Source organism: Paroedura picta, unplaced genomic scaffold, assembly GCF_049243985.1.
Source record: "Paroedura picta isolate Pp20150507F unplaced genomic scaffold, Ppicta_v3.0 Ppicta_v3_sca25, whole genome shotgun sequence".
Taxonomy (NCBI): domain Eukaryota; kingdom Metazoa; phylum Chordata; class Lepidosauria; order Squamata; family Gekkonidae; genus Paroedura; species Paroedura picta.
The window spans coordinates 477,035-505,012 of NW_027518622.1; the positions used below are offsets into that span (position 1 = coordinate 477,035).

At 41.4% G+C, this 27,978-nt stretch overlaps 1 protein-coding gene across 10 annotated transcripts in view; it reads left to right on the top strand.

Moving 5' to 3' along the window:
- The window catches only part of LOC143828397 (GREB1-like protein), a 167,011-nt gene that overhangs the window by 100,345 nt on the left and 38,688 nt on the right, over positions 1-27,978 (top strand). For all 10 annotated transcript variants that reach the window (XM_077318816.1, XM_077318825.1, XM_077318815.1 and 7 more), the window contains 9 exons: positions 1,043-1,180; positions 11,002-11,187; positions 15,855-16,181; positions 17,414-17,542; positions 18,382-18,516; positions 19,179-19,376; positions 20,811-20,991; positions 25,868-26,060; positions 26,496-26,629. In XM_077318816.1, the coding sequence (XP_077174931.1) occupies positions 1,043-1,180; positions 11,002-11,187; positions 15,855-16,181; positions 17,414-17,542; positions 18,382-18,516; positions 19,179-19,376; positions 20,811-20,991; positions 25,868-26,060; positions 26,496-26,629 (1,621 nt within the window). The remainder of the gene's footprint in view (positions 1-1,042; positions 1,181-11,001; positions 11,188-15,854; positions 16,182-17,413; positions 17,543-18,381; positions 18,517-19,178; positions 19,377-20,810; positions 20,992-25,867; positions 26,061-26,495; positions 26,630-27,978) is intronic.

Sequence of the window (27,978 nt, forward strand, 5' to 3'; positions counted from 1 at the left end):
AATAATAAAATGTTTTATTTAATTTGGAGGAGAAAAAGTGGAATTGGGTATAGGAAGTATGAAGTGAACAGATAACTAGGTAACTTGGTATTCACACAAATAGCAGATTTAGACAAGGTCTTTAAAACTTGAGTTTTCTTTAAAACTTGATTTCTTGAGTTTTCCTAGCTTTTGGGATATTAAGAAAATATATTAGGTCTATGATGAATTGAGATTACAGTCTAATAGCATTTTTCAAAAAAATAGAAAAAGGCAGTTTTTAGGTGGAAGAGTACATTATGGGTACTGTAAAACTTAAGTCAGCACTGAGAACTGGTGGATATGTGCATCTATGCTTATCTGTTTGCTTATATAAGACCCCAATATATGGGACTGAAGAACAGCAGGATAAAAATACAATATGTGTTTTTAAAAGTATGAATGAATGTTGGTAACAAACAGTTTATCTATTAAAGAAGAATATAAGACACATAATTGATGAAAAGGCAACTTTAAAAAATTTTAAACTCACCTGATTTGAAAATGTACTGGCCATGCTCCAGATTTGTTTTGCAGACCATTTTGGGGCCTTGGGTCCCTTTCAGAATTATGTAAACCAGTATCCATACAGACCTTGCAATTGCAACCCTCATTTGGCTATCTGATGCGCACACCATAGGTCAGTAAGAAATCTCCTTTCTTTATGCTTACATGTAGCACTGAAAGGCTACTTCTATGATGGCATCCAACTGGCACCTTTTACATAATTTGAACCATTGCTCTTACAACATACAGAATCTTGTATTTAATTTTCTTCCTCAGCTACACACAATATACTCTTTTATATCCAAAGGTCATTTGCTTTGGGGATTGATCTAGGGAAAGATATTATGTTATTTACATTTCATACAACTACAAAGGGAAATGCAAGGGTGTTTTGAATTTTATTGTGTTTAGTGATGGAAAGTAGTGGGAGGGGCTTTCTTTCCACTTAAATTGTCCATAGGCCAAATCACAGTATGAGTCTTCTAGTAATAGAAGTTTTTCTTTCTTCTTTTTATAGAGCCTGTTTTGTCAGTCCCAGTTCCTCAATCAATGTTACCTGGAATTTTACAGCCTCAACCAATCCCTGCAGGGGAAACTGTAATAGTTCCTGAAAATCTGCTGAATAACTCAGGAGTCAGACCAGTGATTCTGATAGGTAAGCTAATTGTATGAAAAGTTGGTGTAGATTAACATTGTGAAATTTCAGCATTGTGGTTAAGTTGCACATGCATACAACGACAAGTTTGCTATACCTGCATCATTTCCTACAAACCAATCAATCATAGAGGTATGGGAAGTAACCCCAGCATAACAGAATCAGTCCAAGTATCCCATAAAATCCTTTGTATCAGAATCAGTTTGCTAACATGGTCCTAGTCCAGAATTCACATTACAACATCCTTTGTAAACTGCAGAGCACTTATCATTTGAAATCAAGCCAGTATGTAGGAGGTCATGGATAGGTCAAACTGGCCCTTCAGTACAGCACTAAAGGAAATAAGCTTTCAGCACAATCAGTGAAATTTCTCTTTGCCAGTAGAGTGGTAGTTTAAAAAAAACAGAGGGGTGCCCTAAGTGTTTTTAAAGAACTCTGTTATAGCATAATAATAAAAATGGGAAATGACCTAAACAAAAAACTGCTTACTTTTGGGATCCCACTCTAAATTTCGCTATGATGAAAAGGATATAGAAATAATTAACAAAAACTTACATTTTGGAAAGTTCTGTGTTGGTGTAAGACATTTTAATTACATGTTAATATAGGAGGTGTGTATAAAGTGTCATCAAGCTGCAATGGACTTATGACAACCCTGTAAGATTTTCAAGGCAAGTGACTTACAGAGCTGGTTTGCCATTGCCTTCTCCTGCATATTAATAATAACAAAAATAATAATGACAATAATAATAATATTTATTTGTAACCCACTCTTCCCCAGAGGTTCAGGATGGGTAAGAACATATATCACAGTAATAAATAATACAGTAAACATTAAGATCATAACACTAAAACACACATTAAAACCAGCTAATTCCAAAGCTGTCCTCTCATTTATCCTCTGCTGGGCAGGCCAGTGTAGTCATAGGTATGCATTATGCAATAGTTTACAGTAATTTGACTGATGCTTTGAGCAGGGAGGCCAGAATTTCAATTGTGTTCCTGGCCTTAACCATAGGCCTGGTGGAATAATTCTGTTTTTCTGGCCTTGCAGAACATCCCTAAGCCCTACAGTGCCTCCCCAGGTGAAGTATTCCACCCATTCAGGGCCTTTTTTGGTCCTGGCTGAAGCCAGTTTGATGTCCTTGTGTCAAAATCTTGGGCAAATTCTGCTCATTAGGTCTTAATCTCCTTTGGGGGACATAGAGGAAGAGACCGTCCTGCGAATATGAAAGTCACAAAGTGTTTGGGGCTTTATAGGTAATAACCGAAACCTTGAACCTGATCCGGTCTTCAGTCTGGAACCAGTGCAGCCAGGAGAGCACAGGTTGAATATGATTATATTATATATATTGTATTATTTAAACTGTTGTAAGCCGCCATGATCCAGCATTGCTAGAAGTGGCGGATTAGAAATAAGAATAAATAAATAAATGTGCTCTCTATCGGGTCCCAATAATGACCTACATTGTTGCATTCTGGACCAGTTGACCTTCTGGAGCAGTTTCAAGGGCAGCCCTACATAGAGCAAGTTGCAGTAGCCATAACTGGAGGTGACTGTTGCATTGATCTGTCTGACTAAGTTGGATGCTGACAAGTAAGGTGCCAGTTGCCATGCCTGGCAGAGACAATAAAATGTCTGGCAGGCAATATTTGTGACCTGGATTTCCATTGATACAGAAGAGTCCACCCAAGTCCTTAACAGTGGCTGAAGTTGTTAATTGGACTCCACTAAGAGCCAGGAGCTGTGCTATTTCACCTAGAGCATGCCAATTCAGCCAGAGGACTTTCATCTTAACTGGATTCAGGGTCAGTCAACACTGCTTGAGCCAATCCACCACAACCTCCAGACAACTGGATAGCGACCCAGAGAGCTGCCTTGTTTAAGACAAAATGTTTTAAAATTCCATTTGATTTGAAAATGTATTACACATGTTTTCCATATACTCTTCCATGATACAGTGGGAAGCAAACACAAGCAGAGCATTGGCTTTCCTCATAGCTTGTGCTCCAAGAACAAAGTGGTTTATCCATTTACACTTACTCACCAAAGTCAGTGGATTTTTTGGAGGAAACTAGATAAAAGCAAAGGGTGGCTTTTTTCATGTCCTACACCTATACCATAGAATTCCTGTTGCTTTGCCCTGGGCGATGTGGTATTTTCTCTGTGCTTGGATCATCCCCATGGTCACTAAACCTATGCATGCTTTTTCCAACACCTTGGAAATCTCCTATCAAGGAAAGCTCCACTGAAACAAATTAGTGTGAATATTCAGAATACCACTTGCCTTGCCTGCTGAGCCACCCTGGGCAACACTCCTTTTTTCAAGGCAGGCAGGCCCTTGTAGCTCTCTTATTTGAGCACCTGGGATGCTTCTGTTGTTTCACAGAGCAGTAATGGATTTTGCATCCCAGCGCCTATCTTGCTGCATCACATAATTTCGGTTTCAGAACCTCAAGGGCAAATAAATGAAGGCCAGGCAGTGTACTGACAGGGAGACCAGGGCATCCATCAACATGTGGTTGAGTAAAGAAACCCAATAATGGCTAACTAATCAGTATTGCAAAGAGGTGGTATTCTACAGGCTCATCCTGCAGTCCTGTGAAAGGATCAGTCTCCTGAAATTTTTATATAGCAAGATCTTTGACATGGAACCCAGGACCAAGCCCCACTACAATAGTATCAAGCATCTAGTAGCAGCAAAAAGACATCACCCCTGATTTCAGTTCCTGCTGTGCTGGGCAGTTCAGTGGTACAGAAGCCTCACATCAAAGCTGCCTTGGCCATCTCTTCCTAGGCTAAAACATCCTGTCTCACACAGTGGCCAACCAGTTTTTCTGGATAGCCAATAACAGGGCATAGAGGCCAAGACCTTCTCCTGATGTTGCTTCCTAGCTTTTGGATTCAGAGGTTTAGTGCCTCTGAATATGGAGGTTCCCCTCAGTCGTTCTGGCTAGTAGCCACTGATATCCTCCCTGAATCTATCTAATCTTCTTTTGGAGCTGTTTATCCCTGTAGATATCACTACATCCTCTAGCAGTGACTTCCACATTTTAATCATTCACTATGTAAATTCACAAGGAGCCTCTTGTGGCGCAGAGTGGTAATGCAGCAGACCTGCAGTCTGAAGCTCTGCCCATGAGGCTGGGAGTTCAATCCCAGCTGTTGGCTTAAGGTGAACTCAGCCTTCCGAGGTCGGTAAAATGAGTAGCCAGCTTGCTGGGGGGGGGGGTAAACGGTAATGACTGGGGAAAGCACTGGCAAACCACCCCTTATTGAGTCTGCCATGAAAACGCTAGAGGGCGTCACACCAAGGGTCAGACATGACCCGGTGCTTGCACAGGGATACCTTTACCTTTATGTAAATAAATATTTCTCTTTGACTGTCTTGAATCTACTGGTCATCAACTTCATGGGTGCCCTCAAATTCTAATATTTTGGGAGAAAATTTCTCTGTCAACTCTCTCGATTCCTTGTATAATTTTATAAAGCTCTATCATGCCTCTCCCTTCCTTGTATTGTTTCTAAATTGAAAAATCCCAAAGTTTTCAGCCTTTGAAGCCTTTCTTCATATGGGATATGATCCAAATCCTCTAATAATCTTGGTTGCCTTCTTCGGCACTTTGTCTAGTTCTGCAATGTCCTTCTTGACAGATGCTGACCAGAATTGTACACAGTATTCCAAATGAAGCTGCAATAGGTCTATATATGAGCACTATAGGGATGGGTACAAACTGTATTTTTGTGGTTCGGTTAGGTTTGTGGTTAAACCACGAACAGAACCACAAATAGATAAACTGGTTTGCAAACCAAACTGGTTTGTATTGGCTGTGAATGATTTAAATTTAAACCCCTTCTTTCTGTTCCCCAGTACAGGGAGCAGAAAGTAGAGGTTTAAATGGGTCTGAACCATTTAAACCAAACAATTGAGTTGTAAAACCCTGCTATCTGTTCTTCATGAACCATCACATACTCCATCAAAATTTGTGGAAGTTCTTCTGTTCACGAACATCGCTTCGTGAGCCATGAACTGGTCAAAATTGATACCAGTTTGTGCCTATCCCAAATTACAATATCAGACCTCTTATTTTCAATCCCTAATATAGACTCATAAAGTTGGAATGAGCCATACAGACCAGTTAGTCCAACACCCTGCTCAATGCAGGATCAGGCTACAGCATCCTTGATAAGTGTCTGCCTGGCTTCTGCCTGAAGACCACCAGTGAGTGGGAGCTCACCACCTCCTTAGGCAGCTGATTCCACTGCTGAACTACTATGATTGAATTTTTTTCTCTGATATCTAGCCACTACTATGCTTGGTATTACCTTGGCTGCCAACAAGAACCGGTCTCTGCTCTCCTCTAAGTGACAACCTTTCAAATACTTAAAGAGAGCAATCATGTCCCCTTTCAACCTTGTCTTCCCCTGGCTGAACATTCTTAAGTCCCTCAGCCTTTCTTCATAGGGTTTGGTCCCCAGGCCCTGGATCATGCTCGTTGTAGTCTGTATCATCCTTTTTGAAGTGAGACCTCGAGAACTGCACATAGTACTTCAGAGTGGTCTTACCAATGTAGTATACAGTGGGACTATGCCGTCTTGCAATTTTGATGTAATGATGTAATGATACAACCCAAGACTGCATTCACCTTCTTTACTTCTGCATCACACTGTCTGCTCATATTTAGCTTGCATTCCACAAGTACCCCAAGATCTCATTCACATACACTGCTACCCAGAAATGTATCTCCCATCCAGTGTGCTTACTTCTCATTTTTGTGACCCAGATGTAGAACTTTGCATTTCTCTTTACTGAATTGCACTTCATTCTCATTTGTCCACTTTTCTAGCATGTTCAGATCTTGTTGAACTCTATCTTCTGGCGTGTTCTGTACTCTTTCCAATTGGGTGTCATCTGCAAATCTAATGAGGAATCACTCCTCCCCCTATTCCAGATCACTGATAAAAATGTTGGCAAACACCAGAACCAGTACTGAGCCCTATGGTGCCCCTCTGCTCACCTCTCTCCAATCTGATGAAATATCATTGGCAATTACTCTTTGGATACGGTTTTCTAACCAGTCCCCTATCCACATACAGTTGGCCTTTTTCATTGATGCAGCACACTGGGTTGACACTTTTATTGAACTATCTACTATGACCCCAAGGTCTTTTCCCCTCTCTTTGTCTCAGCGAGTTCAGACCCTAGTTGAATGCATTTGATCTGGACTTCTATTCGTGTAGTTTTAAATCACTTCCAAGTATCATCTAGGGATCTGACTTTCTTGTTTTTCCTTTTCCTTTTCCATTTTAACTATCCTCTCATTTTTGAAATCAAATGTTACAAATATTATGTTTTAGACATTAGGAATGAATGTTAAACTAAATAGCATTGTAGTAACTATTCCCTTTGTTGTCACTGCTCTACATCTCACATCAGATCTTGAGATCTGCTCAAAAGCAGGTCCAAGGTCACTACCTCTCTGGTTGGCTCTGTGACCAACTGCTCCAGTGCATAGTCATTTATGATTCTAGCAATCTCACTTTTACAGCATGACTCATGCAGATGTTTACCTAGTTGAAGTGGGGGTAGTTGAAGTCTTTCAATATACCAACATTATATGTGCTTTAGTCACCTCTTTGGTTTCCTTCTCCATCTTAAGATCAGCCTCAAGGGTTTGATTAGATGAATTGGTAAGTAACGCCACTGGCAATTAACCCTTAGAGACCAGTATTTCCACCCATATCACTTCTATTGGGGAGCTAATTCCCCTGAGGTTTTCTTATTGAATTTTATGTTTTATTGATGAACAGTGCAATATCTCTCCCAACCCATTCTTCCGTCTCCTGTCTATAAAGCTTAGGCCCAGGAATGACTGTGTCTCATAGATTTTTCCCCCTTTCACCATATTTCTGAGATACTATATATAAATTTTCATTGAGAACCAAGCACTCTGCTACCGCATCTTGGCTAGGAAACATCTGTTATTAGCATAAAGACACTTAGTTTGTTTCCATCTTCAACAATCCTTGCCTCCCTCTCCCTTGGTCACTACATGGTCCTCATTCACCACCCTACCATCATTTCCAAGTTGTGTTATGCTGTTATCAATATTACATAGTCATCCGTTTGGACTGACTTGTCCTGAACTGGATGCGCCCCAGATCCTCTCGGCTTCCCCACCCACCCACCCACCCACCCCAAGAAAGCTGCCCTGCCATCTTTTTGATATCAGTCGTCACCAGCCTGGTTCCCATTTGGTTCAAGTGAAGTCATCTCCTCTTCCGTGGGATACCAGATCCTAAAGAATATCTTTCCTGACAATGGAGTGCTAAAACAGCTAGTCAAGCAAGCCTGTGTGAAGGTGAGTTCAATCCAATCCTGGCTCTTTTCTTTCCCCTCTCCCCTTCTCTCCACAACTCATGCATGCAATCTGCCATGTAGTAATTGACAGACGTTTTTGTTGTATTTGAGAGGGTATGGAAATTATGTGACTCTTCATCTCCTGCCTGAAAAATAAGATTAGCTATCATTCTAGTTCCTGTCCTTCACTCAAGTCCTTCCTCCCTACTTAATCTTCTCCTGTACTCTTCGTTCCTGCAGAAAACCATGCACTGGATTAAAAGTGATGCAGAACTTCATTAAAATATGTTATTTGCTTCAATAAAGAGCTGTAGTAAAATGGAAATGAAATCAAGCATGACTTAAATGATAACTCTGCAGAGTGATAAAAAAAGTTCTTCTTCCCCTGCACAGGTGAACTGCAGCACGCTTCTGAAGAGGAAAACCAACAAGAAGATTGCCTTAGTGCAGATGGAAGGGCACCCAATGAGGAGGGAAACAGTCACTAAGACAGGGGAACATGTAGATGAAGCCCTGTGGGAGGAATGCCTGGGACAAGACAGGGGGTGATGCTGGGAAGCTGGAAGGTGTGCTTGTGCCTGAAATAGGCCCTGAAGTAGTTGAAACACTGCTAAAATCAAGTGTTTCTCTCATCCAGATTTTCCTCTCCTGTTATGTTTGACATGCCCATGTTATCATAGACTTCACAGCTGTTTCTGGTTTATTATTTGTTTGCTCTGTTAAATAAACCTCATATAACAAAATTCATTATAGGTGAATTTATTAAATGAGATTTCAAGTGTGGGATTGTGTGGGCTCTTCTAGGGCCTTTGATTGGGTGTGGATTCTGTGTTTGAATGTTGGCTAGTGGCAGAAAGACAAAAACCTTCTTGGGCTCACATAAAAATGTTGGGTGGGGGGTGAGAGGAAGTGGCCTATAGTTTCTGTTGCAGCTGTCTTTTGTGGTGTAGAGTGGAGATGGGATACTTTGGGAAGGGTATGTTTGGTAGAGTCATCACCAGCTTGGTGTAGTGGTTAGGAGTGTGGACTTCTAATCTGGCGAGCCGGGCTTGATTCTGCTTTCTCCCACATGCAGCCAGCTGGGTGTCCTTGGGCTCGCCACAGCACTGAGAAAAACTGTTCTGACTGAGCAGTGATATCAGGGCTCTCTCAGCCTCAACCACCCCCCACGGGGTGTCTGTTGTGGGGAGAGGAATGGGAAGGTGACTGTAAGCTGCTTTGAGACTCCTTCGGATAGAGAAAAGCACCATATAAGAACCAACTCTTCTTCTTTTTCCTGGTATATATCCTAAGGCCGGTTTTTGTATCTCACACTGCGGTCCAGGTTGTATCTCTGCTTTCTAGTTTTCCACATGAGAATTAAGTACCTCAGTAGAAAAACTCACTCCTTTCATTGTATGAGTTGTGATATCTGACTTCAGTGTCTTCAGCAAGTTTGCCCCAGGAAATGGCTGGACCTGTTTCCAGGTTTGGAAACTTTCTTTTTTAGAAGAACCCAGCCAACAACTGTATTTTGTTGAAACATCCAGCACATTGATAGCAATATATAAGTAAACATAAAGACTCTCTCCCTGATATGCCAGTTATTTGTTCATATTAATGATATATCACTTCCCTGTGGAGCTGCTTTAGGTGGTTCATAAATAAAAACAGCCCTCAGATGAGATGGAGACTCATAAAACACCTTAAATAGTTGGAACTCTTCAGCTAAAATCTTGAGTAGAATACTGGGTGCCTAAAGGACAGTAAAGGTGCTGCCAGGCAAGCCTCAAGGCAGAAGAAGTTGCAAAGAGAAAGGACCTCCACTGAAAATTTTCTGTCTCTTGTTACTTCCTGCAGGCAGAAGTACAGAAAACATGGCTTGGGAAGAGGATCTTGACTGCCAGTCTAGACAAAACAAAAAGAAGTAGTTCCTTGGGTATTGCTGTTTAGGGCATTAAAGTTAAGAATGAGCATGGAATCATACCTGGAGATAAATGAACAATTTGGGGGGGGGTCTTTCAATGTAAGAGTAATATGATCCCTGTACCCAGTAAACTGGCCATCACATTTTGGCTCATGTTTTAAAATTCTCAGACAGTTTCAGAGGCTGCTGTCTTTCTGACAGAAAGTGCATTTCTAACCAGTCACCTTCTGGAATAAGCCAGCCAAGTAAGACCAGAAAGACTGAAACTCAGTGACTCATGACCAAATATCAAAAGCCATTGAGAAGTCCAGGAGAATCAAAAGGAATATTGTGTCCTGTTGAAAAGCATTATCAGTGTTATGAACACTATTTCTGTTCTAAACCAAGGCTAGAATCTAGAAATGTGTATAGATTAATCTGCTCCAAGATTGTCTGAAATTGTAAAGCTACCACCCACATTTGTACCTTGCCCAAGAATGGAATGTTGGCCCCTGAGCAATAGTTGTTTAGGTCATTCAGGGCCAGGAACACCTGCAACAGGAGCCTCATGGCTACTTCTTTCAAAGCAGTTGGAAATGCATCATCCCTCAGAGGGTATTTATTATCTCCCACGGCACACTTGACCCAACCAGATGCACCTGTCAACCATCAAGCACAAGGGTCAAGCCTAGACATGGGAGACTGCACAGTTCAAAGCAACTTGTCTGCTTCATCAAGCTTGAACAACTGAAAGTCATCTGTACATCTAGAACTAGATTGTGCTCCAATAACATGCTGGAACTGAACATGTTCTTTAAGTCCTAGCGGGGATGAGTAATTTTATCTGCAAAGTACATCACAGAAGAATCACAGGGAGCTTGTTAATTTTTTTATATCCTTGGGGCATCTGAGATAGAATTTCTCTTACACCCAGAAAACTTCCACTGTCTGCCATTGCACATACACAATTATGGCTCAGAGGTGCATTCATTATGCCCTTGTTACTACCACAGATAATGGAATCTCACCCACGTTCATTTGCATTTTTTGTTACCATCTGCCCAGCCATTTCTTTGCCCTGGCCCTCAATATCCTTAGTAAATTGAGGGACTTTTTTGTTCCATATTACTACACCAAGCTGCTTTTACCCTCTAGATTCTTGATATGTATTGACAAGATTAAACCTGCACCTGGAATTTCAGGATCCAAAGGCAAGTTTAGATTATATATTTGGAACGTTAAAAAAAACAAAAAAACGGCAGAACGAAAAGACATTTCTTTCTCCCATTTGTTTGCTCAAAATTGTGTCCTTCAGAAGTTGTGTTTTTTTTAAATTTATGAACAAACACAGAGAGGTGGGGTTTCTTCACATCACTTTGTATATACACTGATAAGGTATGTTTTTGCAATATGGTCTTCAGAATCCATCAATCTACAAGGTCTCAGTGTGGCATTCTAGGCCCCCAATTTCCTGCTTGTGAATCACTGGTCTCTTGCCCCTCTTGTAGTATGTATAATGAACAACAGTACTGATTAGTTATTTCAAAATAGTTTTAAGTTTTTTCTTTTTTTAGGTTATGGCACTTTACCCTATTTCTATGGGAATGTTGGAGATATTGTCGTAAGTCCTTTACTAGTGAACTGCTACAAAATTCCACAGCTGGAAAACAAGGATTTGGATCTTCTCGGTTTGACGGGGAGTCAGTTACTAAGTGTGGAGAACATGATTATTTTAACAATACAGTATCTTGTCCGATTAGGTAAGAAACTACACTGTGAATTGATTTTTTTTCTTTTTAATACCAGTTCTACCAAATCATGGGCTTTAATTGGTGCTTGTTTTGTTGATTGTTTTTTATATATGAGTAGTTCTGTACTTTACATTTAGGAAAGCAGAATTGAGAATGAGCAAGTATTTGAAATATGAAACATACGTTTTCCATTCTGGAGCAAACAGGGTTAATCTCTCCCTTGCCCAGCAGTTCTTCACAGCTACTGTTCAGAACACTTTGAAGAGATGGAGTATCCACTTATCTGAGATGCAGCCACCTCACACACACCAAACTTTACAGTCCTAAAATATAGGTTTCATGTTTGCCTAGAGTATCAAACCTTCGGTTGTAGCAAGCTTTTTTCATTCAGAAGGATTGAATGTTTGACTTATAGCCTGCCACTCCTGTACAATGGCTCGTAGCAGGTGACATCATAAAACTCCACAAGTATAAATAATACCCTCACAGTATAAATAATATATTCCTTGTGGCAAAAAAATAGATGTGACTCCCTCCTTGCAACCCAATCAACAGATTGCCCCCTACTCTCAGGAGGGTTAGATAAAAGTAACCCAGTGTGCCAGCCATCAATCTTAATTGCCTCGGCCTCAACCAATGACCTAGTGGAAGACCTCCATTTTCAGGCCCTGCAGAACTTAGAAACCTTGGTCAGGGCTCTCAGCTCCCCTGGGAGCTCATTCCACCAGGTCAGGACCAGGCCTGAAAAGGCCCTGGCCGAAATCTGGTGAGCCTTTTTCAGGGCAGGGTTTGCCAACAGATTTGCTCCTACAAAGCGAAGTGCCCTGCGAACGGGGGGCATAAGGAGGTAGACAGTCCCATAAATATGGGGGCTCCCAACCATGGATGGTCTTGAAGATTAATTCCAAAACCTTGAACTTGATCCAGGCTGTAGCTGGTAACCAATGCAGCTGTCTCAGCACTGGCTGGATACGGTCTTTCCAAGATGTTCCTGTGAGAAACCTAGCATCTGAATTCTGTCTCAAGCATTGCAGGTAGGTCCTGGCACAGTGAGAAGACTTTGTCTGCGAAAAAACTCACTAATCCCTTGCGGCCACGTACCAGTTGACTAGAATTTTGGCACCCTTCCTCAAGGGTGGTAAGTGAGTGAATTAACCTAAATAGTTGTGCCAGGAGAGAGCTCTGGGGCAGGACAGAGGAAGCATAAAACACTCACTTAGCTCCTTTCACTGCCATCTCATATGCCTTCATAAGCAAACGATAAGTTGCTCTTGCCAATTAGTCATGAGTCTTCCTCCACAGTTGCTGTAGCTGTCTCACTTTAGAATCTGCATGTAACTGATTAAACCAGTTATCCCCTGGCCCCCAGAGGGGGTGGGAGTTAGGGTTATCATATCCAGGTTGGGAAACTGATAAGAGATTTGGGGATGGAGCCTGGGGAACACACGGGATTTCAGTGGGGTGCAATGCCGTAGACTCTAACCTCCAGGGGAACTGATCTCTGCAGTTTGGATATGAACTATAATGCCAGAGGATTCCCAGGTCCAAAATGGGGGCTGGCATCCCTACATGAAATCAATGTCTTCTATATAAATGGCACAATTTAGTACCTGTAGATTAAGGAAATCTTTGTGCAAGGCAATAGCTGCATATATGCTGTTATTTCTCTGCCCCTGTGTAAAGGTAAAGGTATCCCCTGTGCAAGCACCGGGTCATGTCTGACCCTTGGGGTGACGCCCTCTAGTGTTTTCTTGGCAGACTCAATACGGGGTGGTTTGCCAGTGCCTTCCCCAGTCATTACTGTTTACCCCGCAGCAAGCTGGGTACTCATTTTACCGACCTCAGAAGGATGGAAGGCTGAGTCAACCTTGAGCCGGCTGCTGGGATCGAACTTCCAACCTAATGGGAAGAGCTTTCAGACTCTTATGTCTGCTGCCTTACCACTCTGTGCCACAAGAGGCTCATCGCCCCTGTGTAGGCTCATAGAATTATTTGAAAGGAACTGACTGGTAAAAAGGGAGTGAATGAGACTCTGAAGCCTGTACTTTTGTATAAAGGTAAAGGTATCCCCTGTGCAAGCACTGGGTCATGTCTGACCCTTGGGGTGACACCCTCTAGCGTTTTCATGGCAGACTCAATACGGGGTGGTTTCCCAGTGCCTTCCCCAGTCATTACCGTTTACCCCCCAGCAAGCTGGGTACTCATTTTACTGACCTCGGAAGGATGGAAGGCTGAGTCAACCTTGAGCCAGCTGCTGGGATTGAACTCCCAGCCTCATGGGCAGCGCTTTCAGACTGCTGCCTTACCACTCTGTGCCACAAGAGGCTCTTTTGTCTAGACTTTTGTCTAGATCCGTGCAATTGTCCACCTGGATGAAATGTTTAGACTTTTCTGACATGTACCCACATTTCACTTTGAGTAGGAAGGCCCTATCCATTATGTCTACCTATATTTGTGAAGGTATTTATGGTTCATATTATGTATTTAAGATTTTCTTGAACAACATACAGGTATGTGGTTTAACAAAAATGTAACAAAAAAGTAGACTGGTTATTTTGTTATGCCTGATTATCTGTTTTCTTTCTTTATGTGTGTATGAATATGCAATCTAAAGAAATACTTAAACAGAACCTAGTGAGTTACAATTAATCACATTTTATAGACAGAAGTATCCAATAAAAAGAGATAATTCAAAACTATTCCTTAAATAATTTAAGCATGTAGATTGTTTGGCTTATCCTGGTTGAATCCTGGAAGCAGTGAATGGTTCATTAAAGAAGTACATAGTCTCACTGCCTTACAGAGAGAGTTTTGAAATGTGTCCAGAAAAACCTCTCTTTCAGCCCTGACCATTTATTTAAACAACTATTGCTTTTCTGGCCAAGGCGCTTGAGTATGTAGTGGCTGTCCAACTCTAGGCTTATGAACTATCTGGACCCAATCTAGTTTCTGACTTGGGTTTGGAACTTAGACTGATTTGATCCAGTCTGATGATCCAGCCTTCATCAAGAGACACAGAACTGTGAGCCTATTGAATGATATTGGATCTTTCAGGGGCTTTTGGTGTCATCTGATATGGTATCCTTCTGGAAAGGCAACCATGAGCATTGGCTCCATCTTTCTTTGGCATGATTGGTATAAGAAGCTGATGAGTCAAGTGAACTGATTGCTGTGTTGTTTGTGTTGTCTGTTCATTTGATGTATTGCCTTGCCCCATCTTAGATACAATCACTGCAAAGCCATTTTATATGTTTTTATATTGATAAACCTTTATTGATGGTTTCAATATGATGTCATTGCTGCTATAATGTGGGTTTTGTTTGGCTCAGTGTTGATTGTTGTTTTATTGCATTTGATGTGATTTTAGCAATAATCCTATGTTATATTTTTAAAGTTGTTGTTGGGAGTTGTTCATACTGATTTGAACGAAGACTGATAGAAATATCTTAAATTAATAAATTGGACTGGAGTATGTTGTACTTTGTTCTTCGTAGACTACTTCCAATGACTCAGCTACAATGGCTAATTGACTAGTGGTACTTTGATTGGTGTTCAGCATATCTTTGATATTTTTATTAAATCAGCAGCACTGCCAGCTCCTCAGGGGTCCTCAGAGTCTGACAGGAAGTGCAGTCACTGGTCTTGTTTAAGTACTTTGCGTTCCTCTGTGCCAGTGTTCAGGCCTCTTGTCAATGTGGAGTGCAAATCCTTGCTGCAGTGCTGATATGATAATGGATCCTTTGGCAGACTGTCAGCTGTTTCCTGTGTTAGGCCTAGCGAACAGGTCTATCATATTCTGTGGGGATTGCTCCTGAGAAAGTATTGCACCGTTAATGATTTTTCCTACTGTAAATAGTCTAATTTACCATATTCGAAGAGCCCTCGGATTTACTGCCATTTAAAAACAGGCAAACAGCTGCCTTATTACACTAGTACATTTTTCTAGTAATACAGTATCTTAATAAAGCAAAAAGCAGCATTATCCAGACACTACTTCTGTCCTCAGAGAAGAAAAGTGACACCTACCACTCCTTCCGCTGAGTCAGTTTCCTTGTTTTCCCAAAAGACATTTTCTTCCATGTTCTTGGACTCATTTGGCCCTTGAGTGGCTACTCTTCCTGTGATTGGGCTAGTGTATACATTAAAAAGATTATGAACATTCTGCCTCATGTGAATGGCCTCCATGTTTTAGTAGTAAGTGTTTGGAGTCTTTCATGTGTGTAGGTGCTCTATATATGTGAAACAGCCTTAAATATAAAGTTCTAAAAATTAAGCAAGCCTCCTTCCACTCTTGTAAAAATCTTGTCTGGGATTACAAAAGTGTAGAAGTGCCTGATTCCTAACGCAAGTTAGTTTAACACAAGGTATAGTGGTCATCCCAGTTTCCGATGATTGACTGATTTGTAGGTCAGTAAAATAAGTTCATCTTGAATTTTCCTTGAATATGAACTCTTAAAAGTATAGCATTATGGATTCATTAACACTGAGAGAACCAGAAGGCCTTCTAGCTCGACTGTCCGCCTACCTAATTCACATTTATAGGATTTACAACTGTAGCATGTTTCAAGTGAAGTATGGTATCATATCCATGTCTGGACACTATTATAATGTAGCTTTGTAGCTTGTTGGAAGAGATTTTGGAAAATAAGTTTTATTCCTTTTTTAAAAAATTGCAGGTCCTGATAAGATACCTCTCAGGGAAGAATTTGAACAGATCATGCTGAAAGCTATGCAGGAATTCACTGTGAGAGAACAGTCTTTACAAATGAGTGCTCAGTATATCTCCTTGTCGCCTGCACAACTCCCATGGCTTGCCAGGTTAATTGCCAGTGTCTCCCAGGATATGGTGCATGTGGTGGTTAGTCAGAATTCACTTGCTGAAGGCATTTCAGAAACACTGCGATCTCTGATTGAAATGAAACGTCAGCAGAAACTTCCAGATTATGTGGTTGCCATCTGCACATCAAAGATCAGAGGAAACGAGTTCTGTGTAGTGGTGTTAGGTGGGTGCCATTTCTATCAAATGTTAATGACAACATAGGTTAGATGATAGTTTGTATTTACCTAGCTTTCACTGATGAAATGGAATATAGATCTTGTATATTTCATAAATGCCCTGAAGATAAGGTGACCAGATTGTCCCACTTTTGGAGGGACACCTGGGGGCACCTAGCAAATTGTACTTATGTTGAAATTATATATATATTACAATACTACGTTTGCGTTCTATGCGTTCTATGAAAAACATTATTGCTCCATATAGACCAAATTTTAATCAAGAACCCCCCCCCCCAATGGTGTCCCACTTTACCAATGTTAAAATCTGGTCACCTTACCTGAAGAACCATTAATTGGATTAAACACAGGCTTTCTCAATAGGTATTTTGTGAAATCCTAAGGTTTTTGATGGCCCCAGAAGGGTTGGAGAATTAATTTTTAATTAACATCTGACAGGTGTGCGCCCTGCTTCCAAGTGGGAGGGAGTGAAATGGATTGTTAAATGGCTGCCATTCCTTTAAATCTTACAGCTTGACAGATCCGCCCATCAGATGTGAGGTTGAAAGGGCTGGCAGCCATTTAAAACCTCTGTTTTACTTCCCCTTCTTCCAAACATTGGGAAGCAAAATGGAGGTTTTTAAATGGCTGCCAGTCTCACATCTGACATACGTGTGTGAGGCTGAAGCAGGAGGGAGCACAATTGCCTCATAGTAGGATGCGGACGCCTGTCAGCTGTGAGTCTGAATGGCTGCCAGCCATTTTAAATCCTCTGTTTCACTTCCTCTTGTTTGGAAGGGGGGGAAATGAATCAGGTTTTAAATGGCTGCTAGCCTTTTAAACGTCACAGTTTACAAGCAGACCTATCAAGCTGCTAGGTTTAAAGGATTGACAGCCATTTTAGCATGTGTCTGTGTGGGGCGAGGCTGAAATGGCTGTCAGCCATTTAAAACCTCCATTTTGATTCCGTCCATGGAGGGGGGGGTGAAGCATAGGGTTTAAATGGCCCAAACCCAAACAGACAAAAGGTTCTTGAAATATTCAGAGGAGGCATCTCCACTGAACCTGAGTTTGGGGTGGGGGGCATGAACCATCCAAATTCATGCTGAACATTTAGAGCCATGAACTTGTTTGTGTTCATCCTTATAATGACACCCATGCTAAGAAACAGTATCCAGGAGTCAAGCTCCTTATATTTACAGTGCCCTGTAACCTTTTTTTTAACCTTTCATTTCTCTAGGTCAATATCAATCTAGGGCGCTGGCTGAGAGCATGCTTACTACCAGTGAGTTTTTAAAAGAGATCAGTTATGAACTCATTACTGGAAAAGTTAGTTTTCTGGCATCACATTTCAAAAATACATCTTTGGGTGAGTAGGTCCAAGATTGTTCCATTGCTGATGTGAATTTTAAACCTGACATTTGAAGCAATGACATAATTGGCCTTCCTGAGTTACTTGCTTCTTGACTAAACACAAAGCTGACATAATTAGGTCTACTAGAAGTCAAGTTTTTAAAATGATGGAACATCATATTAAAATTGCCATGTTAAAGTAAAAACATGCATGTGGAAGTTAAAACACAAAGGGAATACTGCTTCTGCTTAAAAGTGTTTCCTTCTAAAGTTTGATTTATGTAATAATGGCTCCCCCTCCAGGTTTTCCTGTTTACCTGTCTATCCTATTGCTGTGGGCAACCTGTAGGAGAAGGGTCATGTATCTCTATCGTGTTCACATTATCATCCCATCCTGCCTCCCAAAAATCGATGCTGGTGTACATGTGTCTCCCTTTCTTCAGATTATCCTCTCACTGATACTGTGAAGCAGATTAGGGGGCAGGCACAAGGTCACAGAAGGCTGCATGGCAAAGTGGAGATATGACTCTGGGTTTCCTCACACCCAATTCAATGCTCTATGCATTATCACACAGTGCCTTTCTGGATGATGTGGCTGTGGACTATATCCACAGTAGCATATATGTTTCTTACACTGATCTCCACTTTAAATTGTCACATGGAAAAAAAGGAAAGGCCAGACTATTCCAGCTACCTTCAACCTCAGTATTATTTCCTGAGAGCACCAAGGCCAAGAAATGTTAGATGATTATTAAATATAGAATAGTAACTTTGAAGCTACTTTTTAAAGAATTGTGTTACTGTATTCTACCTTTTTCAGACATATTTTTATTTTAAAATTATATTATTTACTAGGTGATGAATTGGACAAGTTGCTAGAGACAATGCAACAAAGAAGAGGAGATAATGTTGTAATTCCATTCAATGGTGATATTAATGAGTGTATTTCATCTCATGAAGCAGCAGATATGGTGTCCACACTAGAACTAGGTAAATTTTACCTTACTAGAATTGAAATAAATTGGATGTAAGCCTGATTTGAACACGTTTAGGAAGCATAGAGTATTAGAGCATAGCCTACAAGTATCCTGCAACACAGTCCTCATTCCCTCCACTGCTAGCCCAGCCAGTGGAGCTCAATAAAACCAGAAATTCAGTTGCCACAGCTACACAGTTGTTGCCAGTACTCCTCTGTTCCTTCCAGGAAAGGAAAAAAGTCAATTCAGATATCTGGCTTCCAAACTCACATTCTGCCAAATCTCGTCTGTAGTAATCTGTGGGTTGGGTGATATGCAGGAATTCCTTCGATTGGGCCAGTCTCAATTCCTACTTCCTTGTTTCTATACCTAAGCAGGCCCTTTCTTTTGAGGAGGTTTTTATCCTAGAGGACTTCTTAGCACCATGGGTAGCTACTACTGGTTGGCTTTCCTCCTGTCTCCTTCTCCCTTGTTCTTGAGGCCTGAATGGCTCTTTACCTGGATCTGCTGAGCTGCTGCCTTCCTTAGGGCTGGCCATGCTCCCTACAGGGCTGTGACACTGTGGAAATGAATTGATGTAGACAGGAGTATGCATAGGATATGGAAGCTTTAGACCTACATCTTTACACCTCTTCTACATTCTAGAAACTAAATTATGGCTTGGCTTTCTTTAAGATTTGGAAATGGAAACCTTCCAGATTTACCAACCACAGCTCACAGTCGCCAGAAAACTCTTGTCACAGGTCTGTGCTATCGCAGACAGTGGCAACCAAAGCTTGGACCTGGGCCATTTCAGCAAAGTGGATTTCATAGTTGTGGTCCCTCGTTCAGAAGTCCTCGTTCACCAAACCATTCAACGAATTCGACAATCAGGTAAGAATTGGGGAGAGAATAGATTTTTTTCAGTTGCACTCAAGTGAAGAAACAGCAATTGATCTATGTATTCTATGTTGTGTGATTGTTGCATAACTGCACAACTCAACCAGGGTCAGAGCCTTTTCAGTCCTGTCTCCTACCTGGTGGAATGAGCTCCCAAAAGAGCTACAGGCTCTGCGGGAGCTTGTGGCGTTCTGCAGGATCTGTAAGATGGAGTTCTTCCACCAGGTTTAAGGTTGAGGCCAGTGCAGTCAGAAGATCAGATGGGCCTCCCTAAGGAAGATCGGTCACGATATTGAACAACGTTGGTGACCAGTAGACATTGACGCCCAGCTGGCAGTCGGCCATTGTGGGATGAGGGTTGTTTTTACCGCCATGTATTTTATTATATATTGTTGTATGTTGTTTTAAGGAGTTTTTATTGGCAGTTTTATTGCAATTGGGGATCAATCTTATAACTCGTCACAAGCCACTTGCTGGGAGTGGCAGGACATAAATCAATAAATTAAATAAACAAATAAACACATCTTTACAGCACTCCAGCAGAGCAGTATAAATAAAAGGCTAAGGGAGAGGAGAGAGGGCGGGCGCTGTTTGTGATAAAAACTCGGAGGAGCGAATCAGGAGCCGTGAAGCGGTTCCTGATTCTCTCCTCTGAGTGGCACTCACGCAGCTCCCCTTTGGCTACTTGGCCCATCCTCGGAACAGCGCACCGCTGAGTCGCCAGTCATCCCAGGCAGCTGTCCTCACCGCTGCGGCCTCCAAATCGTGAGTCCTCTCCACCAGGAAAAGAGCAGGGACACTACATTGAAGACGCGGCGGCCCTGCTCTTTTCCTGTCGCCCACCTATGGACTTTTGCCGAGGGCGGGGATGGCCGCCGGGGAGAAGGGTCACCCCACACTACTGCACCCAGGGAAAGCTGCTTTCCCTCCACCCAGTGACAGCCATTGCCCAGGGAGGGACCTGCCCACTACCCCCTCCCCGCCGCAAACAACGCGGAGTTTCGCACGCATGCCACCACCCGCGCTACCCTCCCCCCCTGTGGCTGCGACCAGCCGCCAAAGCAGCCGCATTGCATAACCCTACCCATGATCTGCCCATTTTTACAAATGAGCTTTGCTTATAGTTTCATATAAAGATAATAATTTTGTCCTGCATATAGGATGCAAATTAGATTTGTGTAGATTTGCTTATTTTATAAGAATTCTTTTATGCTAGGGAGGAGCAGAGGCTATGTAGGAAGTGTTAACTTCTTGTCTAAAATATTTATTACTTTCTTTGACAATATCATTGTGGCTCCCTAATGGTGAAGCCTGCACAACTTCTCCCATCAAGTTTTGAGAGTTTCTCATACATTTTCAAGGATTCCTTGACAGCCTAATAAACTTGATTAAAAGAAGAAGTTTCTCACTCTCCATTTCTTCCAACAGGTGTTCTTGTAGACTTGGGCCTTGAAGAAAACGGGGCAGCTTACCAAAGAGCTGAAAAATATGTGGTGCGGCTAGACAATGAGATTCAAACGAAGTTTGAAGTTTTCATGAAGCGAGTGAAGCAAAATCCATATACTCTTTTTGTGCTTGTTCATGATAATGCTCATGTGGATTTAACAAGGTAATTTTTCAGAAAAAGGTAATATAATTCCACATTATAGACCTGGAAAAGATGCCACCTGACCTTACCACCCGCAGCAATGCAAGTGTCATGAACCAAAGTGTAGGCTGTATGCGATTCAGACCACCAGATCAAATCCTTGAGACTCAGGAGAGGCTAAAGGCATAGTATCTTTTAGTGGAGAGATTTGCTAGGCATTACAGCAAACTCACAGCAACACTGAAAACAGGAATCTTGACAGAGACAAGGGACAAAGGGTTATGACGCCTTATATAGGTTCAGGGGGCAGGAGAGAAAATATGGCAGCAGAGTGGGTTCACATAGGATGGACCTTTGGTTTAGGAGATGCAAAAAGTTATAGCAGTCTGACATCCTTTCCCAGCAGGGGGTGGGAAGCTTTGTGCAGGTAGGCCATAACATTTTAGCAACAAAGCATCAGCTACCAAGGTTTAAGAACACCAAAGAAAAACCAAAAAAAGGGGGTGGGAAATGGAAAGGTGAGAACTGAAACCAACTTTCCAGTACCATCCTGGAGGAGATTTTGACAACAAGCCCCTCCTGTCTTCTCCCTGAGTATAGTGGACATCGAGGTCACTCCTCTTGTGTCAACAACTAGCCATACTTTGTTGGGATGGCACTAGCCTTGATTGGTCAGGAGTGAGGCCAGCCTGGCATCTCCCACCAAAGCCACTGTACAACCAGGGCAAGCTTGTGGGGAATGGAGCTAAGCTGTAACTTGAGGCATTCAGTAATTCAAATTCAATAAACTATTTTGAGCATTCTTCCCTCAATTATTTTAGTGCTTGAATGAAGTTTTTGTGTCCCTTTTATGTTTTTGACTCTTCACACTTACAGACACAGGAAAATCTTTCCCCAAAGTCCCAAACATAAAATTTGCCTTTTGTTCATCAAGATATCTGAATACCTTCCTCTGTTCAGTTATATATTTTCCACAATTTTCCTTTTTATGTTACCTTGTTTTACAAGCTTTCTTATCCACACAATTTGTGATTTAATACTTGTAAACCTAAAAGACTCTTCTAGGTTCCTAAGCATTTATTTTGTTGTCTGGGGATTTTCAGACATGAAAGTCTCACTGTCTTCTAATGATCCCATAATAATGTTCTTGACAATCTAATTTTTTATTATCCAGGAATCAAATTCCTTGGCTTTCTCTGTTGGTATTTCTTCTTCTAGAATTTTAGCAGTTCCTTTTGCTTCAAGGAGCATATGATTTTTTTTTCAAATAAAGTCAGATTTTATTGCATGTAGCCATAGGCTATTACAATATAAAAGGAAAATATAAAAGGATTTAAAACATTTCAGATCAGTAATAAAAAAGTAAATAAGAGAAAGTGCAATCTCAGATAATGATTACTTAATATTATAAGAATATTTCCAGATTACATATTTCCAGACCCGTCCACCTATCCTATAGCTATTCTAGGTACTTGCTCTCTGCAGGACCACTTTGGCCCTTATTTTCTTTGCAAATAAGGACATTTTGTTAGAAATGAATTAGTATCTGCTAACAAAAACACACGTTTTTCCTGGTTGGATTTATCATTTAGCCCATCTAATAGGCCAGCAAGAAATTTGGCCCTAGGATCTGTATACAATGTCCTCTGGAAAAGTGGTAGGGGAAGATCTGATTCCGCCAGACTTGTTTAAAGCCTTTTCAGAATGGTGGTCACCTATGCTAGCCAAAGTCTTTACACAAATAAATGAACTGGGTCTAATGCCATCTAGATGGAAGTTGAGTATTTTTGTCCCTATATTTAAGAAAGGTGACAGAACAGATCCACAAACTTACAGACCAATAAGCCTGTTGGATATGAAATATTTTAACTAGCTTCTATCATTCTCAGTAGTAAGTTTTGGGATCTCCAAATATCTGCTTGATTCAGCCATCCTAATCACAGCAACATGGAGAAAACAATGGAGAATTTTCAAAGATAAACATACAGCGGAATCTGCTAATTAAAGACTTTTAAATCATTTTAAACATTAAACTTAATCTAAGCTTCCAACAGACTCTGGGCCCATAACTCAGATTGAATGTAAAAATATATATATCATTTGCCTTGGAATCACAGAAGCTTTATACAGTATTCCCAGTCTTTCATGTTTCCTGATTAAGAGAAAATGCTATTCAAAAAATTACAATGATAGAATGAAATTTTACTTTCAAAAATAGAAGCTCCTCTTACATGACATATTTATGTAGGTACATTTAAATTATTGTGAACAGTTTAAATCCAAAAAGCTACAGCTCCCAACCAGGAAAGAGAGGGAAGAAGAGGTCCTATACAAGATAAAATAGAAGACAACCAACAGCCAAAAAGATTCAACATCTAACTGGAGAGGATGGGGCCAACTACCAAGTGGACCTGAGTTGGAGAACTCTCTTAATTCTTTCTCTCCAGATTCTCTTGCATATTGAGTTAAAATACCCAGCCTAATAAGCTATGTGAACAAAAGTTAAGGAAATATACCTTTCCATGCCGTGGCAGCATAACCCATTTCTTAGTTTATTTATCTATGTTTCAATTTTTATTCTGCCCTTTCTCAAAAAGATTCCCTGTCATACAGCTGTTGAAGGAAAAGAGGACATCTTTGTTCAATAGTAGACAACTCTGTCTGAAATGTCTTGCGCCTGTTTTAAGTTGGTGTGCTTTTCCCCATCTCTTGGGCATTGTGCTGTTGTATAGCATATGCTGTGTTATTTGGTGGTCAGATTTTAGTGTATGGATGGTCTTTTACTACAGTGACTTAGAGGACTAAAAGCTAGTTTTCTGAATATTCTTGTTCCACTAATATAATGTGTCTTAGGGCCTGCCCGAGAAACCTGTTTGTGAATCTATATGATTACCACAAACCAGTAGAATCTACACCATTACCATACACCAGTCGAATCATATCTACAGAATCAGTACCATAATAGCAAATATATTTTGTATGTAGGTTGCCTATTTATAATATTGTAGGCAACATATTGTCTAGAGCAGTGGCCCCCAACCTTTTTCAGGCTGGGGGCTGGGGGGGAAGAGGGAGGCATGCAAACCAGCAGGTGACCCCCTCCCCCCCGCAGTGTGGTGCAGCACTCATTGTGCGGGGAGCAATCGACTGCCTCCCAGCTCAGCAAGCGCTGCACTGTGGAGGCACCGGCACCCACAAACACGCAGGTGCGGCAGGTCCACACTTGCATGTTTGTGGGCGCCAGCGTGCTGGCAGGCACGGCAGGTCCGTGCCTGCGCGTTTGCGGGTGCCAGCACCTCTCCCCGCAGCGTGGCGCTCGTTGTGCTGGGAGGTGGCAAATGGCTCCCTGTGCAGCGAGTGCATGCCACATGGGGGAGGCACACCTGCGCCTCCCTCCTCCCCGCTGCGGCCCAGTACCGAGGCCTCTATGGCCCGGTAGTGGCCCATGGCCCGGTGGTTGGGGAACACCGGCCTAGAGCAAATGGGCAACTCCCTGTGGGTTTCCATTTGGCCATTGATTTTAGATACTTTCGCTATTGTGCTGATACTGCGCTGACAGACATAGATCCTTTAGCCGCAAGTTGCTAGCAGTGGATGTAAAATATGTAGGGCCTTTACGCACGGGGATCTTTGTTGCAAATTGTTTGCGGAATGAAAAATCGCCATTTAAAATAGTGGAATTCGTCGTTATGCATACCTGCCTTTGTAGTGGAATCAGTTGCGTTTTTTAGCGTTTCCCACAGGCTTCCGGTCTCGGCAGAAATCGCTAGAAAGGAAGCGCTATTGCCAAGCTCGTCCCGCCCCTGGCCGTCAAGCAGCCAATGGGCAGCCGTTAGCATGCTCCCAAACAGCCCCTTTCCCTTTAAGAAAGGTTTTAAAAAAAAAAAAACAGACCCATAGCAACGAATCTAGGTAGATTCGTTGCAACGGAGAGACCCATCCAGCTGCCTAATGTGAGCTGTCGTTTGATCGTATGATTGTTGCCACGCTGCCTCGAGTGATAAAAAAAAATCCCCCCCCCTCTCACGGGCCCGATTTTCGGCTGAATTAATGTGTAAAAAATAAAGGGACTTTATTTCAGCAAACGGGCTTTTATGTGGTTTGTGCTTAGTGACTAAAGGTAAAGGACTGAAGCCAGGGAAGCCTCTAAACAGAAAGAGGCTCGCTGGTGCGTTTATCCCCGCTCGCTCGGAGAAAAAAAAAATGGCGATCGCTTCACCGGAAGTTTGGAGGACAGGCTCAGGAGGAGGGACTTTGAAGAAACCGCAACAATGGTAACGCACAGGTCTTTATTGCTAGTGTTACAGATTGTTTGCAAGAGTGTAGCGCTTTCCGGAGGGTGAATCCACTTTTTGGGATTCCCCTGAAAGCGCTACAACGAAGCGCTTTTTGCTGATCGGTTTCAGGAGTGTTGCAGATTGTCTACGACGTCGTGCGTTAAGGCAAATCAATAGCGTTTCCAATTAGCAACCATTGTGCGATTTTGAAGCCGTGCAAAAAGCCCCGTAGTGTTTATAACATGGTTAGACATGGTTTGGAACTTAACTCTTTATAGCCTGTTTGTTGTTACCTGCCTAGAAAACTTACTAATTTAAGTAGGTCACCTCAACTATTTCTAAATGTGGGCAGTAAGAGATGTAGTTATGGCTGTCCTATTATGTGGGTGGAGGCCATTCAGCACCTCTGCACATAGCTAGTGCCACCAAGAGGCAAGCTTCATTTGTTAATCACACATTCTATGTCAAAAAGTCTGTGAACTTCCCTTTTGTTGTTTGGACATTATTTGAGTCCCATATGGGAGAATTTCCTGGAAAAGGTTCTAGTTTTGCTTTTGGTCTTTTTGTTTTTATCCAAGTAATTTGAAACAATTAATTTTTGTTTTGGTCTCTTCCATTAGTGCAATCTCAAGCTCTTTATCCCATGGGGAGCCTTGCCATGGACTTGCTGATAGAGTAATTAATTGTAGAGAAGTCCTTGAAGCCTTCAACCTCCTTGTCCTTCAAGTGAGTTCTTTTCCCTATGCTCTTCAAACTCAGCAGTCTAGAATCAGCTCGTCCAATGAGGTACACTGGATACAGTTTGGCAACATGGTAAGGATCTACATGTTATAATATAAATGTATACATATAGACATATATACATATATATAAAATTGGGCCCTTGAATTTGTTAAACAACTTTATTATGTTGTATGCTAGTTTGCTGCTCCCCCTCTGCCTATATGCATGGTCTTCCATTTCAATGTATCTGAAGAAGTGTGTATACACGCAGAACCTTATACCTTGAATAAAACGTTGTTGATCTTAATGTGACACTGGACTCAAACTGCTTCAGACCAACAGGAATACCCACCTGAATCTATTACACAAATATGTTTAGTATCTTGGGTATGGTGGAAGAAGTCATTTTTAAAATGTATGAAAATAATGCAGTGTGTTTTTGGAGGAGATAATAACTTGCCAATGTGCTGCGGGGAAACTAGACATCTGTAAATTTCATATTGCTTCAATCTCTGCTTGAAATAGGAGGACTTGGGCCGAGATGAGAAGCTGTATTTTGGCTTGAATGAATATGGCAAATCTTTGCAGTGGGGAATCACAAGCCCTCTTCTGAGATGTGATGAAACTTTTGAAAAAATGGTCCATACGCTTTTGGAGAGGTAAATGTTTTTCGAAAAATATTTAGTCCGGATCCTAGATGTAGATGTTTGCATGTGTGCTGGCCTTATATATAGAAATCACATGTAGAATCTTTTGGAGGTTCCTAAATCCCCAAAGTTGCCAGCTGTTTGTTTCATCAAAGAAAACGAAATTCTTATGCTTGTAGAAAAATCCACAATGGTTCAGTGGTTGAGTGCATCAGGTTTTGTTTTTATGGCAAGCTCATGTTACCAGACATCCTTGGCGCAACAGTTTCCTGTATCGGGCATTATATTTATTGTTGTTATTCTCATTGATGTTATATTTCAAGTCATTTTTACTATCACTTGATAATTAATAAAACCACAAGTTTTGCTATAGTGTGAGGGAAGTCAACTAATGCTGCTGAGAGGCACCAGCAGATGACTCTGGTTCAAGTTCTGATGCTATGATCAAAATAATAATATTTCAGTAAGGAAGAAACAGATAAAGGACAGATTTATTTAAGAGTAGATTTTACTTAATTTATGATGTATAGAGTACAGATGGCAATAGGAAATGGTGGAAAAACAAGCAAACAAAATCAGAAACACTTCACAGCTGGGGGATCTAATCATAAATCATAAATATAAATTATATATAAATTAAATACAGATGGGGTAGAAATTAGCTGGGAAAAAGCCTCGAATCCATCTCTCTCAAAAAATATCCAATTGAGAAAATACCTTAAAATATTTCTGCTTATCCAACAACAACATAAAGATGCTTAATGATGAAATTTTTTTTTGGGGGGGGGGATGCTTTCAGTTGGTTGTATCATCCATGAAAATGTTAGCTGAGTCCCCAATTGATGGTGTTACTTCTTATGATGGCAACAGATAAATTAATTTATTTATATTTGTACCTGTAGGCTGCCCCTATTGATCCAGTCATCTCGGACGGTTTATAACAATGTATGGTAAAGCCATATATTAGGTACAATACAATTAATACAATAAAGTACATAAAAATGTAGAATCTTACAGTACAATGTTACTAGATTAATTTAAGCAGTATTAATAAGAAAGTAGGAGGAGTACCCAATTCCGGCAGGGGAGACCCATATGGTGTTTTGGTTCTCCCAGGCGTACTGGCCTCAAACATATGCCTGGTGGAAGAGCTTTGTCTTGCAAGCCCTGCGAAACTGTGCCAATCCCATTAGGGCCTTGATGTTCTCTGGAAGTTCATTCCATCAGTCAGGGGTAAGGGCCAAAAAGGCCCTGGTTGAGGCCATTCACTGGGGGGGGGGGGCTGGGGAAAACTAATTGGTTGGTTAAGGCTGACCAGAGTGTTCTCTGAGAGACATATTAAGACAAGTGGTCCCTTAGAT